Source organism: Amphimedon queenslandica, unplaced genomic scaffold, assembly GCF_000090795.2.
Source record: "Amphimedon queenslandica unplaced genomic scaffold, v1.1 AMPQUscaffold_13495, whole genome shotgun sequence".
NCBI lineage: Eukaryota > Metazoa > Porifera > Demospongiae > Haplosclerida > Niphatidae > Amphimedon > Amphimedon queenslandica.
The window spans coordinates 444,980-462,929 of NW_003546269.1; the positions used below are offsets into that span (position 1 = coordinate 444,980).

The window sequence follows — 17,950 nt, forward strand, 5'->3', positions numbered from 1 at the left end:
CTTATCTAATCATTTTGGCTGAAATAAAGCAACTTCCACAATAATCATGAATGCAATTCATGCAGTAGTAAGTCTAGCTCATCCATTATTGAAACAAAAATATTTTATGATCATGAACTAAAATTTAGTTATTGTGTTTGTATACTGTAGACATTTAATTGAATAGATTCAGTTAGTATCAGGAGGTGTAACAGTCGCAAGATAAATCCAAACAGAGAGTATATCATTAGGATAAGAATGAACAGTGACATACATAGCAAACTCTATCCTTCTATGATGACACAAGTGCAATCCAGTGCTCTCAACTGCCCTCAGTAGCTGAGCAGTATCACTGTACTTTATGTGAAGAGGATAACCAGTAATCTACATGTACATATGTTAAAAGTGAATAATAAGGGAAAGTAACTGCTCTGGTCATACTTTATATCCTGGTAAGCTCTCTTTTAATTCTCTCTTGTGCAATTGTGATGTCTCATTAGAAGAAAATGGCTTTTCTTCTAGCCTAAAAATTCAGTCAATTTAGCTACGTTAACCATTATTTGAAATTCACATATGTGACCATAATTGACAAAAGGTACCTTATGGCGGGTAGTGAAATTTGTCTTTCTAGCCTAAGAAATCCAACTTCCTGAGCACCATTCATCATAAAATTACTCCACAGGATGCAAAAAGTTACCATGAAACTTTTAGAAACAATGATTGTCTAACAAAGCACTCACAGGTTGATATTTTCCATTATAACGATCATTTTAAAAATCCGCCATAAGGGTCCTTTTGTCAATTATGGTCACATATACATTAAATCAAGATTAAATACATGTACATGTGCACTGCACTAATCGGAGTAAGGTAAAACTTACTCCCCTTACAACTTTGTTTATATTATTTATCTCAATCATGACTATAGCATATGGATTACCTTGATGATAATCTGTGGAGTACTCTACAGCACAATCTGTTCCATCTAGTTAGATCATGTTCTCTTAACTGCTCAATGTGATCATGAACTAATCTATCAATCCTATACAGGAGATTAAGAGAGAATCAATATGAGGGAAACTGACTAAACAGCAGCTGAATTATAAGAATGCAATACCTTGTTCTTAATTGCTGTACTTGTTCAGGGTCTGTTTCTGAATATTCTAATGTATCAACCTATAAACATGAATATACATGTACATATACATACACAATACACAATAGTACAGTGGCATTATCCATACCTGTATAGAGTCCAATGGGTTCATTGTAGAAGGAAACAATGGTGACCACTTCTTACTGTTTTGAAGGTCAAAGGTCACTCGACTGGGATGATCCCACTCTTGTATGTTACCCCAAACCTACACACATACATGTACATGTACATATATGTATATACTATATCCCAACTGAGTTTGACCCAAGAAAAACTGGAATAACTTTTTATAGGAATGTGGGATTAGGATGAAACTTTCACAGGTTCTTAGTCGCCCAATGCCATCACAGGATCTCAGGTCTTGGGTCTCTCAACCCTTGGGAACCCTGAGAACCGGGTTCTCCCTATAAACCCAATGGCATACCAAAATGACATTTTATGATAATTTATCTACGTCATAGTTTACATAAGAACATGTGGTCGAGCGCCCAAACTGATAATTCTTCTTTTAAAAAGCTAACAGAGCAAGATCTTTTGATAATAATGGCCAATATGAAGACTAGTTGACTCCAGAAGCTACTGTACTGCTTATCAGAACAAACAAAGCCCATTTAAAAGTGAAATACAGGCCAACTATGCACCTGTAAAATATTGGCCATGCTTCTATGAATATCATTATAAGACGTCATTAGTGACGTATGGCTACATTTTTCAAATTCCAAGCGGCTGGTGTCAAACTCAGTTGGGATATAGTATACACGCATTCAAATAAAAATAATGAAAAAATAAGCTCCATTATGACTAACATTGTCACTGTTGATGAGGCAGCCAATACTGTGCAATGGTATGTGTGATAGGTTGTAAGGGAAGTGCTTTCCATTGGAAGGATTCCATAATATATAGGATCTATTGGAGACTGGATGGAGTGTTAACACATAAGCAGTAGGACCTAGAGAGAGAGAGAGGAGAGTATTAAATTTATTATTATAGTTACCGTAGGGCGCCTTTTTTTCGAAGGCTATACATTTCGCGGATTTCGCGATTTTTTAAAGATTCGCGAAAATTACTTTCGCGAAAATCAAATTAACGTGGTACAAGATGGCAGACGGCATAAATTCGCGAAAATTAAATCCGCGAAATAAAAATCCACGAAATTTATAGCCCTCGAAAAAAGGCGCCCTACGGTATGTTCATTTTACCTTCTGGTATTGCAGTCCCTAATACTAGCCATGCTCTTTGGCCTAAAAAGAGGAAATAGTTGCATAGCAACACGGCATGTTCCTCTTCATCCCCTCCAAGCATGTGAAGAAATATCTGTAGAAAAAGAGAAGAGAGGCAATAGTTGTAATACAGTTAATAACAGCAGCTGGTATTGTGTATTTTAAAATGGCTGACGTACATCAGATGTGAACCAGACGTCACATGTACCGGAGAAGACAAGAGCATCAGGAAGAAATGGAATGAGAGAGACAAACCAAGCCAACCTCTCCTGTAAAGAAACAATGAAATCTATTATAACTAAATTAACTAACATACATGTACATGTAAATAAACTAAAGTGAAATTTCGTACATGTACATGTACATATGTACATAATGTATATGTACATGTATTATGTACATGTACATATACCTATGTACATGTACATGTACACTGTGGGTTGTAGCTGTATGTGTATTATTACCATGCATTGTAGTAGGCTCCCTCCAGTGAGGGTCTGGTAGTCTTGAGGTAGTAATGAAGCTGGTGGATTCTGAGGACGAATAAAACGAGTTACAAACACATTCTTGCCATTACAATCCAGCACAGTGGCCTGGAGAAAGAAGACAGGGTTTTTAAAATTTAATATTTAAAATTTACCGTGTAATTTCTACTCGGAAACTTGTCTCTTAAGTTCTTAAGCCAGGCCTTTCCTTTCTCCAACAATAAAGAATCCTCAACACTATCAAACTAATAGCAATGTAATTAGGTGAGATAATTACAGGGTCGTCCCCTTACCTTGTCGCTGATTGGTGGTAGCATACTCAGTGCTGGCTCAAGTGAAATGAATAACTGGACGTATGTATTTGAGGATTCGTTGGATAAGGTGGAGTTAGTGGGTGGGGCTGTGTATCCTAGCAACACAAGGGGCGTGTCTAACTGAAAAGTCCCTTCAATCTATAAAGAAGATAAAATGCTGGAGATAGAAAGAGGAGACCTACTCTTGCTCGATCGTGTAGAGTAGAGAAAGGGATTGTAAGAGATCCCAACCATTTCTTTTCTAATCTTTGATGTCTTTGAACTTCATCCTACATCACATGACATCAAGTGACAAGTGACATCATCAAATGACATCATGTGACATCAAATGACATCACTCACCATCGATATATTCACTGTGATCTCATCATACAAGTGTATCTCCAATTCGTGTGATATTTTCTGTAACGCTAATGGACTGAAATCATCATCAGGCGGACTATAAATATAATTACAATAAATCATGTGATAGTCACATGATGTGGTAGTATGTACCAAAATGGTAACGTCAGCTCTTCGTTCCAATGTGGGTATGGTCCATGGGCCGAGGCTGTCTTGCTGGACTCTTTACCAAATCTCACCTCGACAAAACTTTGAACAAGAGTCTAATTCATAAATGAGACAATTTTAAAAAGTAATAATAATTATTATTATTAGTATTGTTATTGATTTATTATTATCATCATTATCATTATTATGAAAGTAGACAAACTATTATCATTATTATCATCGTAAAAAATTATTATTATCATTATTTTCTCGTACCTCATTGTATCTTAGTTCTTCTTCTCGTACGGATACATTGACTGCCCTCACAACCCTCACTCTAATGTGGCATGACTCAACATGTACATTCTGTGGCTTGGGTTTCCTACGGAGGGTCCTCACTGGTTTCAGAGGACGACGAGGAGCAAAGAAACCCAGCAAAGTCTTGCCAAGAGTACTAAAGAAATTATATCAAAATGCTTACAATTAGAGCCGGCGTACGTGATATTTGGTATGACTTCTTCGTGAATAACGTCTTCAAGCGTAAGCTCGTTGGTCAGATGTGACCCCGCCCTCTTTAAGACCTTCTCTCGGACGTCATTGAGGTACCTAAGTCTTTGCTCTCTCCTATTGTCATAGAAATTACCAAATATGGAGACAGGGAGCTCAGCCAGACTATATGGCTTGTAGTCATTGACCGACTGAGAATGGCAGGATAAAAAAATTAGGAATTAAATGTGCAATTGTATTACGTACCTTCCACAATGAATCGCTGATTCCCTCTTCATTCATTGGTATGCACTGTCCTTTCAATGCAGGATGCTACAATTTAAAAATGGCACAATACGTGTACATGTAAAGCATGTATCAGTATATATTTTTTATCTCACTCCTTGGTCTCTTAGCTTTAATAAAGTAAAGCGACGATTATTTTGATATTCTTCTTCGTCAACAAAGCGAGCATCATCATCAATCTTGTCCAATCTAAAGTACTTGGTCTCTTCTTGAGTGCTTGGAATGGACTGCAAAGAGAATAGAGAGAGATAGAGGGTAATGTCTGTCTTCTCTCTCTCTCTCATACTTCAATAAGCTCTAGTAGTTCCCAGTTACGAGGATCATTAGGGTCAAGGTTAGCTTCCTCTAATATAACAACACTCTTGTTAATGGCTATATTATATCAATGTGCTGTGTCCTTACCTATCCATTTCTTAAGTTTATGCACATTGCTGACTCCTGTAACGCCAACTCTTGCTATCTTCTCCAGCTGAGACGACCTACAGTACATGTACAAATACATAATACATGTTACACGCTTGATGCATATGCATGTACATGTTCTTAAAATTTTGAAACAATTCCAACAAAAATTAGATTTTTTAATTTGCTCAAAAATCGGGCCAAAGTCCCTGTACTGTAGTACAGCGTCACGGGCCAAATTTTGCCAAAAATGACTAGGAGAGAATTTGCCATTTTTATAATTCTATCTGATACATATACATGTTCTTATGTTGTGTAGAAAGTTTGAACTGATTCCGATCAAAACTAGATTTTTTATGAATTTTTAAAGTTACTCAAAAATTGGGCCAAAGTCCCTGTACTATAGTACAGCGTCACGGGCCAAATTTTGCCAAAAATGACTAGGAGAGAATTTGCCATTTTAATAATTCTATCTGATATATATACATGTTCTTATGTTGTGTAGAAAGTTTGAACTGATTCCGATCAAAACTAGATTTTTTTATGAATTTTTAAAGTTGCTCAAAAATTGGGCCAAAGTCCCTGTACTATAGTACAGGGTCACGGGCCAAATTTTGCCAAAAATGACTAAAAGAGAATTTGCCATTTTTATAATTCTATCTGATATATATACATGTTCTTATGTTGTGTAGCAAGTTTGAACTGATTCCGATAAAAATTAGATTTTTTATGAATTTTAAAAATTGCTCAAAAAGGCATATATAGGTACAGGTACTTTATGTACATATAACGCATACTTCTTCTTTATAGCAGGTGGACAAAGTGGCTGACCATCCTCTCTCTCGGCCCAGCATGCTGTCAATGTCATGTGACCACTCGTAATGAGCTCACCATGTTCAGGAAGGAGTGGGTGGGTATGACCTAAAGAAAAAATTTTTTTTAACAATTTAAAAATAATAATAATTATTATTTTTATTAAAATCAAATAGATAATAATTAATTATAACTGACCACTCCCAACTGCAGTCGAGTGATCAAAAGTGACGGCTTGATTAGAACTGAACTGATATGATTCCTTGATTGACGTTGATAGTATCATAGTGTTATCAGGTATTGGTACATATATACGAGTGATTAATGATGGTATACGAAAAGATGTATTTATGATCTACAAGGAAAAAAAAAAAAAGAAAAATGGTACAGCATTAAAAGAGAAAAAAAGGAGATATTTTTGGAGAAAACTAAAAGGCAAAGTAAGTCAGAAAAAAAGCATCAAATTAATTACAAGTATTTTTTATATAAATCGTTATTACAATCTTCTCTAGCTGTTCTATCTCTCACCTGTAGTTCAATGCAATGCGGGACTTCAATGATCTTTACAGTTAGAAGTTCATCAAATGCAACACTGAAATCACTAGCTAGATACCTAATAAGTATAAAATGACAAATAGAACAATAATACATGTATACAATACATTGTACATGGGTTTATCATGCATTTACTTGTCTTTGGTGTTGTGAAATTCTTTGTTATTATATAGCACTTTTATTTTATATCTAGTGCCCTCAATCAAGTTCCTACGAGTTTGTTCGTCCCTTGAAATAAACAATCAGTAAAATTATATAATCATACACACATCAAGCAAGAATTAAAAAATAATAACACACTTCATTACATACATGTAATATACATGTACATTATACCTTGGTACATTTTGAGTGATGGGGTGATTCTGTGTCAGTTGTGGTACTAGTTTAGGATCTCCTGGTTTACGATGATTCAGTCTGTAATATTCTAATAATTCCAAACGAGCTCTCGCCTCATCAAATGAAGGCGGAGCTGTAGGGCGTGGCTCTATAAAGTGTAGGACTTGCTTATAAAGGTGTAATTTTGCAGTTCAAGCTCACTTTTAGGAGGAATAAAAGATGTTGAGTTACCTGTAGCCATTGCTTCAATGTCTGCTACATTAGTACTACTCTCCACTGCTGAGGAGGCGTGGCTAGCTACAGAGTCCTTTCTCGATAGTTCCCGGACTGTTCTCTTCTACAATAAATATTAATTGATGGGTGTGGCTCCTAATAAAAGCGGGTGGGCTCACTCTTTCTTTATTGTAAGCTTTCCATTCCGCCAGCTCTTGTTGATATTGTAAAATCTCAACTGCCATAGTTGCTTCGTGATCCTCTCTAAAAGAAAATAAATGAAAAAGTAAAGCAACTTAATCTGATATGCTTTAATTAATTCAACCTTCTTTCCATTAGCTCAGCTTCAATGTCTCTGTCTCTAAGAGCTTGCTCAATCATTGCATCTGATCCAAACCTACATGTATATGTATAATAATACATAATCTACATGTATTTCTACCATGCCTACTTGCAATTGACCAATCAGATTGCGTCCTACGAGGTAAATATATCGCTTATTTACCTCGCCGAGGTAAATATAGCCAACTTATTAAAGTCGCCAAACAGGTTTTCTTAGTTATTTACCTCGCGGACAGCCCGGGAGCAAACAGGTTTCTAATTATTTACCTCGAAGCATAGCTATGGCGTCTGGAGCAATCATTTTTAGCAGAGAAAGCAGCAAAGAACATCGAAAAGAAAGAGATAGAGCGTCAAAACATAGATACTATGGTCAAAAGCATTGGGCCATGTGATAAACTTCTTAATGGGTGGAGTGGAATTGGAAAGGCGTGTTCTGGGCGTGTTTTACTGTACACACATGGCGCGAGTGGAGAAGAGATTTTCCAGTTTCTTTTAAGAAGATACAAAGAAGTAAAGAGGCCTTGTGCTTTTATAAAGCCTTGCTAATCATGGGCAGTTTCTTAGCTACAATTTGGCATGGTAGAAGTCTGTTATACACCTCGGTCTCGGTTGCTATGGGTTTATTTACCTCGGGACTGCGTCCCTCGGTAAATAAATCCCATAGAAACCTCGACCTCGGTGTATAACCTATACATATACATGTATATGTACATGTACATGCACATGTTTTTCATCACATTATATACATGTAGTATAGTTTGTACATATTGTCCTACCTGTGTATCACTAGTTGAGAGGTAGTACAAGAGTATCCTTGATCTTCTCTTAGCTGCTTTAGTTCCCGCCATGTCTTCAATACGTTTTGCATTAGCTGGTACTCAGTAGCACCAGTCTGTTTCAACTGTTGTCTCTTAGCTCTTACCTAAAAATAAAAATAATACAAATGTAAACAGTTATGTGCTTAAATGTATTATTGTATTATTGTTATATAATAAAATGTATTATCGTAATATGTATTAAATGTATAGTTCATCATTACTTCAAGGCGGTATCTTTCCAGCTGCTCTGATGCTTGCATTGGATCGGTCTGTGATTGTTTTAAGTCTTGAATGGAATATTGCAAAGCTTTTAACTAATGGAAAGAAACAAATATAGAGAAAGAAGGAGATTAAAGTTAAATAATTAAAATACTGCATAGTCCTACTTGTTCTCGATACTGATCAATAAGCCTTCCCCTGTCTATTTTATGATACACCTCACACTGTTTTGATAAAGATTGGCTCAATACATGTTCTCTACTAAACAAAGGATGATGAGAGAAATGTATTGAGCCTAAGTATATCTCCAACTGGCAGTCATTGACACCTGAAACAAGTAGGTACACTAAATTAAATAAATAGTTACTTGTTTACCATCAGTTTTATTGATAATAGTAGTGCTATTCCTTGCCATTCTTGGCTATAGGATATTCATTATAACAATGATTATTATTATTATATTCATAGTTATTACTTCTCTGTAGATTAAGTGACGGTTGGGATCCTCTCCTATGATGAGGGGTCTGGTAATAAGTTTGTGTGTCGGTTCCGGTGTCGTTAAAAGTAGCCCATCCTTTCCAAACCAGCCCTTACCCTATGCATGGCAGATTTTAAAGAATACTTTCATCTCTTCTTTACCATGTCTGGACGACGTAATAATCTGTTTTCCATTGTTGCCAAGTTACCAATGCTCACTTTTGGCCGCTGTCCAACGTACAGGCCAATGTCCTCATCAAAGACGGGTGGATTTTCATCAGGAGTTTTTGTTTCTAGTGGTGCTGTAATAAAAAAATAATAATAATAAATAAAAAATCGTGACAAAAAAAGAAAAAAAATCTGCCGAAACCCGGGATCGAACCAGGGACCTTTAGATCTTCAGTCTAACGCTCTCCCAACTGAGCTATTTCGGCACCACACTAGACTAAACTATAAAATAGCAAGTCAATCAATGTACCAAGAACTCGACTGGGAACAAAATAGAGGGTTTTCTCATTGTTAATCCTCTCCTGCTGAGGTGTATATCTCGGGAAACCATACTCAAGCACTCTTTTAACATTAGCTTCCATAGCAGAAAGACCCTCCTGTAGCAAAAGAAAAAAACAAGCCAAAATAGCATTGATGGCCCAATTCTATTCTATAATACCTGAGTGATGAGCATTGTTCTATCTCCTCTCTCCTCATTTCTGGCAAGATCCCTTTCCTCATCTCTTCTCTGTATGGCACCTTCTCCCTCTGGCTGTAAAGGATCTTCTTCTAAGCCTCTTCCTTCAAACCCGTCGTCACCTGCTGCCCTGTCATGATCAGTCTCCTCAAGTTGATGGCTTCTCTCTTCGTCTTGTAACCTGCTAACATGCTTTGGGCTACTTCCCAGGAAAAACTCCATTGAATTCTCTTCTTCTACCTACAAGTAGAAAGAGACAAGTTGCAAAATACCATAAAGTCCCTGTACTATTATACAATGTAGTATATGGTCTAAGGAAATTTCAACAAAATTGAAAAGGAGAGAACTCTCCATCTTTTCTGATACTTGTGTAGAAACTTTGAACTGGTTCCAATCAAAATTGGATTTTTTTTACAAATTTTCAAAGTTGCTCAAATATCAGACCCAAGTCCCTGTACTATAGTACACAGTCTCAGGCCAAATTTCGTTGCATGTATAGTGAACCTTGTCTTTGGTTTCGGTCATTCTTGATGATAACAGTTTCCATCTCTCACTTGATAACTTGGAACCAATGAGATTAGTTTTTGCTGTGGACACAGGAGGAGGAGGTGGAGGGGAACGAGGAGAAGTGGGAGAAATCGGACGAATCTAAAAAGAAAGTGTTTAAAATAATCTCTATAACTTTTCTTTAAATATTACTTGATTGGATGAGTCAATAATACCAGTAGCAATATCATCAAATCGTGTCCTATGATCTTGCCTCTCTCTTAATCTACGAATACTAGAAACACCAGCAGCTGCTTCATCTTAAAGACACAAATACAGAGTATAATAATAAATAATAATAACATGATAGAGTCACCATTAAGTGTTGATGTGAGTATGGATTCAGTGTTAGTAGGAAGAGGTAATGGAAGAATTGGCTCAAGATTCTTAGGACCAGCCAAAGAGAGATCTAATGGAGGTAACTACATGTATGTACGTGTGTGTGTGTGGGCATAATGTGAATTGTTCGATGATAACGGGTAAGAGTTGCTACATGTGCATACTTCTCCTTTTCTCATTCGTCTCCTAACTCTTCTTGCCCTCATTGTATCTAATAGATCATCACTAATCTGAAAAAGAGAGAGAGAGAGAGAAGGGTTATATGCATATAACGTTATATACAGTCAGAAATTGGTTTTTTGACTCACAAAACTCGATGTTGTTCTTAAGCCAGAATCAGTAGCCTCAAGGTCCTCTCCATCTTTTGCTGGCTTCAGCTAAAAGGAGACAAAAATGAAACAATTCAGAACAATAAAAATAACAGAAACCTTGAAAGATTCTTTAAAAGCTCTCCTCTTCTTTGACAAGGAGTCTAAGAGCTCCCTATCGATAAGAAGGTGTTATAGACACATATAGAAACCTTACTTACCTGTCAGTGCTAACTAGGACACCTCCTTCGGCCATTATAATGGGCGAATAACAAGAGGAATCTCTACTCCTCTTCCTCGTGGGACGATTAAAAAGGGCGGGCAATCATTCAGTTACCATAACAACTGAATAAAGATGGCGGAAAGGGGTTAAGTTTTTAAATTCAGTTCAACTCAAAGTATTTTTTAATTTTTAAAATTTTTAACATAAATCAAGTTAAACAAAACATCCTTTGAAAATTAGTTACATAATATTGTGCCTACTACAAAAAAACTCAACTAATCCCAACAATATTAATGTTCGAAAGTATCGAAACAGTTGATAAGATAACATTTGTGTGCATATAAAAATAATATCGTGGCTCACGAGAGCCATAGGGTCCACTGTAGTAGGAATGATTAAACTATTGTGGTGAAGAAAAGAGATGAACTTCCTCCAATATCTTTGCTCGAAGCTGTGAAGTCGGTAAATCATCAGTAACAACCTCAGAAGACATCTTTCCGGTATATACAGGCTCCTCTGCTGGATCATGGAGCTTGGCAAAGTAAGGATGCTTAAGAGCTTCTTCTGCAGTGATTCTCTTGGCTGGACTAAAGGCAAGCATCTTCTTAAGAAGATCGATAACCTGACCATCAACATTCCTCTTCCTGAGGTTGCTGTCAAGTGATGGAGACTCATTTATCTTTAACTCTTTCAAAACTTGAAGGCCAATCCTTGACGTTACAAAGGCTAGCTCTTGATCTTTTGGTCGGCCGAGAGTTGAGAAAATAACACGGAAAATGTTAACAGCATTAGCATCAGAGACAAACAGAGGCTGACCAAGTAGCATCTCTCCAAAAACACACCCAGCAGACCATATATCACAAGCTGTTGTCTGCTCATCGTAGCAGACGGCCTGAGGAGAGAGATACTGCCAACTTCCTTCGGTAGAAGACCCAGTCCAGTTGTATTCCTCACCACATGGTTCGTGATTCATTATTGAGCGACGGAGATCACAGATAGCAAGATCAAACTCACTGGTTAATAATAAATGGCGAGGCCTGATGCAGCGATGAACTACCCCGGCAGAATGAAGCAGCTTGAGACTAACTAGGAGGGAGTACATTATGCACCAGATCTGGTCATGAGTCATACGCTGTTGGTTTAATATGTCAGCTAGGTTAACATCAAAGGCTGTCTGTACCACATAAAGCTCTGCCTGTTTGGGACCGGAGAGATTCTGTGGATAACAAATGAAATCAATAATGCGAGGGAAGGGATCGTAATCGTCAGAGTACATCCGTTGGAGGCGCGTGAGTATTTGTATCTCACGAAGATTACGTTTGGAATATTCCTGAGAATACAACCCATCCCTTTTGCTTATTACAACGCGACTGCTAGTCCGAGTATCAGTAGCAAAACACATTGAACCATTACTGCCTTTAGTAAGAAACTCAAGGTTTCTGTAACGAGAGCCAACATGCCAGGGATGACCATTGACTATTGGCGCCTCTACCTCAGGGCCCATTAGCCACGCCTTAATCTCATGAACTTCTTTTATTAGCTGCGAGCGAAGAACTTCGAGATTTTGATCCGAGACCAGTAACTCCTTCCATAAAGGTTTCTCGGCATTATAAACAGGTTCTTCTGAAGGATCGTGATACTCTGCTAGGTATTCGTGCTCTAGAGCTTTCTCTGCAGTGATACGCTGACTAGGATTAAACACCAACATCTTCTTAAGAAGGTCTCGTGCGACTGGGTCTATGTTCTTAAACCGTTCCTCAAAAGTTGGGGATGAGTTTTGAACGGAAGTAAGAGCAGTGCGGCTAGCGTCTCCCTTAACAAAAGCAAGATCCTCAGGGGAAGGAGCACCCAGGAGGTCTACAATGAGGTCAAGCTGGCCTCGGACATCAGAGCTACCAAAAACCTTCTTGCCGGTAAGCAACTCAGCAAATATGCAACCAGCAGACCATATGTCTACAACAGGCGTGATCTCTTCATTTATGAGGACCTCGGGTGCCCAATAGTGAAGGTGTTCGACACGATACGAGTCGGTGAAACGTAGCAGCTCAAAGTTTGGGTCGCTCTCGATCCCATTCACAGCTGCCAGTCTAAAATCGCACACGCGAAGATCACAATCGGCATCAATGAGTATGTCATTAGAACGTATGCAGCGATGAATGATACCAGCTGAATGGAAGAGTTTAAGAGCACGGAGTAACTGATACATGAGGATCTTGACTTGTTCCGGGCTTGGTAACTGATCCGCTTGTAGTATTATCTCAATGGTGCCTTCTTTGGCTTCTTGGACGACGTAAAATTTCGTGCCCTCGCCAATTGGCTGGTTAGCAGGCTCGCACACAATATCAATCAGTTCTGGTATAGGTAGGTCGTCTCCCAGTGCTTTTTGTAGCCGCGATATAACCTGAAGCTCCCTCAGATCACGCTGACAGTAAGTCTTGGAGAAGAGACTATCTCTCTTGCTTATGACGACTCTTTTGTCAGTGTACGTGTCGATTGCTTTACATACCAGCCCATTACCACCTAGTGCTAGGTACTCTAGGTCTTTATAACGCTTTCCAACCCGCCAATAGTGACCTGGTAGGACCAGAACCCCGTCTTCTTCACTGCAACTGGCAAACGAATTGGTGGCCATCTTGAATGACGAAGTTTAGGGGAATTCCCTCAATGAATTGACCACGCCTCAAAAAGTAAACGAATTATTCAAATCCGTAAAACTCTGTATACCAACAGCTAATAAAATTATTATTGGTTTTTTGTATTGAAATCTTCAACTCATAAATAACATAATAATAATAACACAATAGACAAATAGTATAAGAGATGCATCATGATTGAAAAATTAACTGTGTGTGTGTGCATACTGTCTGAATCAAAGAGTCATGTAGCCAAGTGTTCTAACAATAGCTTCGTATGCAAAGAAAATAATGGCCGAATTTGGTACAACTCTCAACTGATGGGCAGCCATGCCCCCATAGAGTCCTCTGGCTCCTTCCTCCTTCCATATGGTCAGTAATGTCTGAAAGAAAGAGTTATACTTCCTCAGCGAAGGCTCAACGCTCTGTCTCATTCTAGTTCGACAAACCTCTGTGAGAAAGAGAAAGGAGAGAGTAAAATTCTTTTCATACTTAGTGTCAGAGTTTACCACAGGAGTTAAGCATAGTGCTCATGCAGCTTGATTCCAATCAAAATTGGATTTTTTATTAATTTTTAAAGTTGCTCCAAAATCAGAGCAAAGTCCCTGTACTACAGTACAGGGCCTTTGGCCAAATTTCACCAAAATTGACTAAGAGAGAACTCTCTATTTTTAATTTTTTCCTGATATATATACATGTTCTTATGTTGCATAGAAAGTTTGAGCTGATTCAGATAAAATTAGATTTTTTACAAATTTTTAAAGGTGTTCTGTTTGGCTAACTTAGCATGCTTTATGGGAAACCCAGAGTAGCACATGTATGCATTATCACGTACCATGAGGATAACAGAGTGTAGAAGCAGTTATCTTTGAGCAAGCAGCGACCAGCATACACTGAAATGGAGGCACATCCTTATCTACGTTGATCCACTCCTTTAACCTCTCGTATATCATAAAATGGATGGCAGTTTCAATGGAGCCAGCATAAGAGGCAGAGAGTCCTCTGTAGAAACTCCTCACTCCATCTTTACTGTACAGCATTTGAATGCACTGTCTGAATCCAAGGAGCTGGTTGGGTCTATAAAAAATAATAAAAGCATGTTTAGTGTTATATGTGCATGTACATGTACAGTAGATCTAGAATTCTGCCATGCCAAGTTTAAATTGACCAATCAGAATGCCAGGTTTCTAAATCTATTAGTAACCTCCCTGGAACACTTAGAGAAAGTTGGCGCTCTACGCTTAAGCTCTTATTAGTTTATTTGTCGAGCTTGGTTGATTCTTTATCGCCTAGCCAGTTAGATATATTGCACGTATGTCAACTGTGGTCTTATTATCAGCAGCTGGTAGTTGTATTATGAATACTTAAGGTCTCCGAGGCTAAATTCAAGAGACAAAAAAGCTAAAAATGGGGGACAAAGACCAAAAATGGAAGACCAAGTCTCCTAAACTCCCTCTAGACCCAACAGTGTGGATGCTAGTCACATGTATATTAATAATAAAACACATGCTGGCCATGTGCTCCTTTCATTAAAGACAATGAAACAATAAAACAAAAGTCCATCATTGTTTGATTGGATACAGTATCAAGTTATAATGGACACAATTGTGACTATAATAGGCACATCAATTGTAACAGACTAAATACAAGCAGCCAATGTTTGCTAACAGCATTTGCTCTACTTTTAGCATGCGATTAAGAATCATTAAACTTGACCCAGTTGTACAATATAGTACATGAACTTCATACTCTCAATTATGAATGGGGTTCTGTGAAGATTAAAGTACATGTACATGAATACTGTGCATGCAAATTTAATAAAAAATTAGTATTTCCTACTTTCCATATAAGGTAGCAACACTTAGCTGTTAGTAAACAGGAACAGGAGTGCTGAATGTACAATCTATCACAAGTAGATGTACTTATGCACGTACATGTAGTTACACAATTAAAGAAACACACACACACAAACACACGTAGAGTACATGTACGTGTACATGTATATTGCTACACAAATTCTCTTACTTGAATAAAAATACTATTTATGACAAAGCCAAATTACAATCTTTGGACATTGACAGGTTATATTAGTACTACCATTGAGCTCTTATACACACTCTTTTATCTTAAATGAATGCACAATAGAATGTTTAGAATGCTGTATAGCCCAATTATAACCATAGTATCATTATCAAGATTAGAATAATAGAGACACACACTTAAAATGGTATTATAATATCTGTCAATAAAATCCCCTCTTGTACTAATGCAATTCTATCCTACATAGACTGACCTATTATCCAGTTGTAGCTGTGTCTTGACTACCCATATAGGACTTGTGATTGTGGAGGTCATTATACCTGCAGACATTGCCGATATGAAATGAATCTGGTTGCTATTGTGTGTCATGAAATTTTTGAAAAACAGTTTAAAGTTTGAGTAGAGAGTGAAGTAAATGGCACGTGTCGGCATGCTGCCTAGCAAGCTGAGAGTTAGCCCTTTAAATAATGCCATAGAGCCTTCAGTCTTTATTACATATCTATATAAAGAGAAAGAACAGTGAGAAGTTAGTCTATAGCTCAAGTGTTAAAACATGGGCTATACACGTGTTTTGTCCATACATGTGTATTGCATGCATGAGCTATCTCACTTATCTCAGTAAAATAATCATGAATATAAGTGCTCTTTTGTTTCTCAATAATAAGTTAGATATTCATTGAGAGTTGTGCATGTGCATCACACATGCATAAGAAATAGCACATGCATAAAGAATAGCACATGCACAGCACATGGGAGAGTAGTAATTGGATAACTAACGGAATTCATACATTCATTCTAGCAGATAACATCAATTTAGAAAAAAAAATTAATGCATAAAAATAAACAAACACTTAAAGCACATGATAAAAAAGCAGCTGTCATTAAATATAAGATTAATTAAAGATAAAATTTACATGTACATGTACATATATATTGATCAACGCATCACTATACACTATACGTCTGCAAGTGTGAAGAACAAGTGTAAATGTGCTGGCACGTAGAGAATGCTCATAACATTTTCATAAAGTACAGTAAGTATGCTAGTATATGCTATTATCAATAGATTACACAATGATCATGTAAATTGGGCTTTTTCTGACCTTGCATAATTAAAAAATCGGGGTCCAGCCACGATTCCGTTATGATGCTGTTGGTAGACATAAGGTGACGTATTTAGAATGTTCCCAGGGACTAATCGATAACATTTCATTACTTCCTGACCAACATTTGACTGTAGGGGAAGAGATGAAAACGGAGAGATTTTAAAAGAAATAAAATTTGCTTTATTTTAAACATTTTCACACCTTGTTCTCATTTAACAAATAACAATAAAAATTACCTGTAGCCTGGTTTTAATGACTTCGAGTGGTGATGTGGCAATAGTTGCAATACCTCCTGCCAACCTGAATTTTTTAAAAAGATGAAAAATGAAATCACACATAATAATGACATCATGTTGTACAACACTCACCCTCCGGCAATAAAACTAATAGTTGGATCCGTTGCCATTGGAATAGTATTAGAGTGTTGATGAGTACGGTTGAATTTCATTAGAAAGATGCCAAGCAGAGCAACAATGAGAGCGATAACAAAGGCGGGACTTGTTCAGTCTCTTCTTGCTGTCGCCCAGTTCCCTCGAGTATCTCTTCAAGCTAGGCTCACAGCCTCTTCCAAATAGCATACCTCTAAGGTGAAAGTGAAGATCCAGAGGACCTGCAAAGATCTCTTCTTCTCGAGAGAAAGAAAGCAAAAAACTTAGCTTGTGTGTAAAAGCGTGGCTCAACGACTTTATAGAATTCCTAGCCACACCTCCTCGTGCACAGCACATGCACATTTAACACCCACGATTCATTAATCAATGCGTGGGAGAAGCATGCAAAGGTGTGGTTCAAAGTTCTTATTAAAAATAGTAACTTAACTAAAACCAACACTTTTTAAGTTTACCATTACAGTCTGCAAGTTTATCAATACAATCTGCATATTTTTCATACAGGTTGCTATGGTCTTTTTCACATGCTGTAAGATTTGTACGCAATGATGAAACTTTTTCCACTAGATCATCAATTTTCTTCTCTTTTCTTTTAACAGTTTCATCGTGAGCCAAAAAGTTAGACATTGCTGTTTTTTCCTGCTCTTCAATTTTGCCTTGTAATTTTGCTAGTTGCACTTGTAAATCACTGCATTCCTTCATAGTGCGGTGGTCATTTGTCATTAATCCAATAACTTTACTTATTTGATCAATATAGCCATCAATCCTTTCGTCTTTACCTTTAAGGGCTGCCTCATATACTTTCTGATTCGATGCTATTTCATTTTCTTTTTCCATTAAATCCTTCTTGCACTTGCGATTCAATAATTCAAATTGTTCCTTTTTCACGTACAACCCCTCTTTCGTTACATTCAATTCTTCCTCTGTTAGATTCAACTCCTCCTTTGTTGCATTTAGCTTTTCCATTAGTATTTGCAGCTGATCCTTTGCTGCATCTAACTCAGCCTTTGTTGCATCTAGTCCATCAATTGTTGCATTCAACTCATCTTTTGTTGCATTTAACTCAACAAT

General features: G+C 37.3%; 3 protein-coding genes and 1 non-coding gene across 4 annotated transcripts; all 4 read right to left on the reverse strand.

Annotated features, from left to right (window-relative positions):
* Positions 1-17: 17 nt before the first annotated feature.
* LOC100636526 (coiled-coil and C2 domain-containing protein 2A) lies at positions 18-10,808 on the reverse strand. Its single transcript, XM_003384323.2, has 43 exons — positions 10,713-10,808; positions 10,612-10,666; positions 10,492-10,560; positions 10,348-10,413; positions 10,161-10,266; positions 9,998-10,104; positions 9,803-9,946; positions 9,281-9,538; positions 9,092-9,218; positions 8,776-8,915; positions 8,612-8,731; positions 8,512-8,557; positions 8,304-8,464; positions 8,139-8,231; positions 7,876-8,021; positions 7,083-7,154; positions 6,937-7,021; positions 6,746-6,881; positions 6,542-6,692; positions 6,341-6,433; positions 6,179-6,263; positions 5,849-6,005; positions 5,635-5,758; positions 4,838-4,914; positions 4,722-4,780; positions 4,531-4,662; positions 4,397-4,462; positions 4,142-4,341; positions 3,920-4,097; positions 3,650-3,759; positions 3,497-3,593; positions 3,337-3,423; positions 3,134-3,292; positions 2,996-3,085; positions 2,820-2,948; positions 2,535-2,624; positions 2,335-2,449; positions 1,942-2,084; positions 1,224-1,340; positions 1,097-1,155; positions 920-1,021; positions 421-502; positions 18-363 (listed from the first exon to the last, which is right to left on the reverse strand). The coding sequence occupies exons 1-43, from the start codon at positions 10,745-10,747 to the stop codon at positions 169-171; spliced, it is 4,863 nt and encodes a 1,620-aa protein (XP_003384371.2). The 5' UTR covers positions 10,748-10,808; the 3' UTR covers positions 18-168.
* Positions 8,975-9,047, reverse strand: Trnaf-gaa (transfer RNA phenylalanine (anticodon GAA)). Its single transcript has one exon. It is a non-coding gene; the product is annotated as a tRNA-Phe (tRNA).
* A 70-nt stretch (positions 10,809-10,878) lies between the features above and the next one.
* LOC100636653 (serine/threonine-protein kinase BUR1-like) lies at positions 10,879-13,366 on the reverse strand. The gene has a single exon (XM_003384324.3). It carries the CDS (start codon positions 13,344-13,346, stop codon positions 11,115-11,117), a length of 2,232 nt encoding a protein of 743 aa, XP_003384372.1. The 5' UTR covers positions 13,347-13,366; the 3' UTR covers positions 10,879-11,114.
* An 87-nt stretch (positions 13,367-13,453) lies between these two features.
* Positions 13,454-17,185, reverse strand: LOC100636779 (solute carrier family 25 member 36-A-like). Its single transcript, XM_019993475.1, has 6 exons — positions 16,862-17,185; positions 16,730-16,793; positions 16,491-16,621; positions 15,641-15,886; positions 14,183-14,424; positions 13,454-13,798 (listed from the first exon to the last, which is right to left on the reverse strand). Exons 1-6 carry the CDS (start codon positions 16,939-16,941, stop codon positions 13,584-13,586), a joined length of 978 nt encoding a protein of 325 aa, XP_019849034.1. The 5' UTR covers positions 16,942-17,185; the 3' UTR covers positions 13,454-13,583.
* Positions 17,186-17,950: the final 765 nt, after the last annotated feature.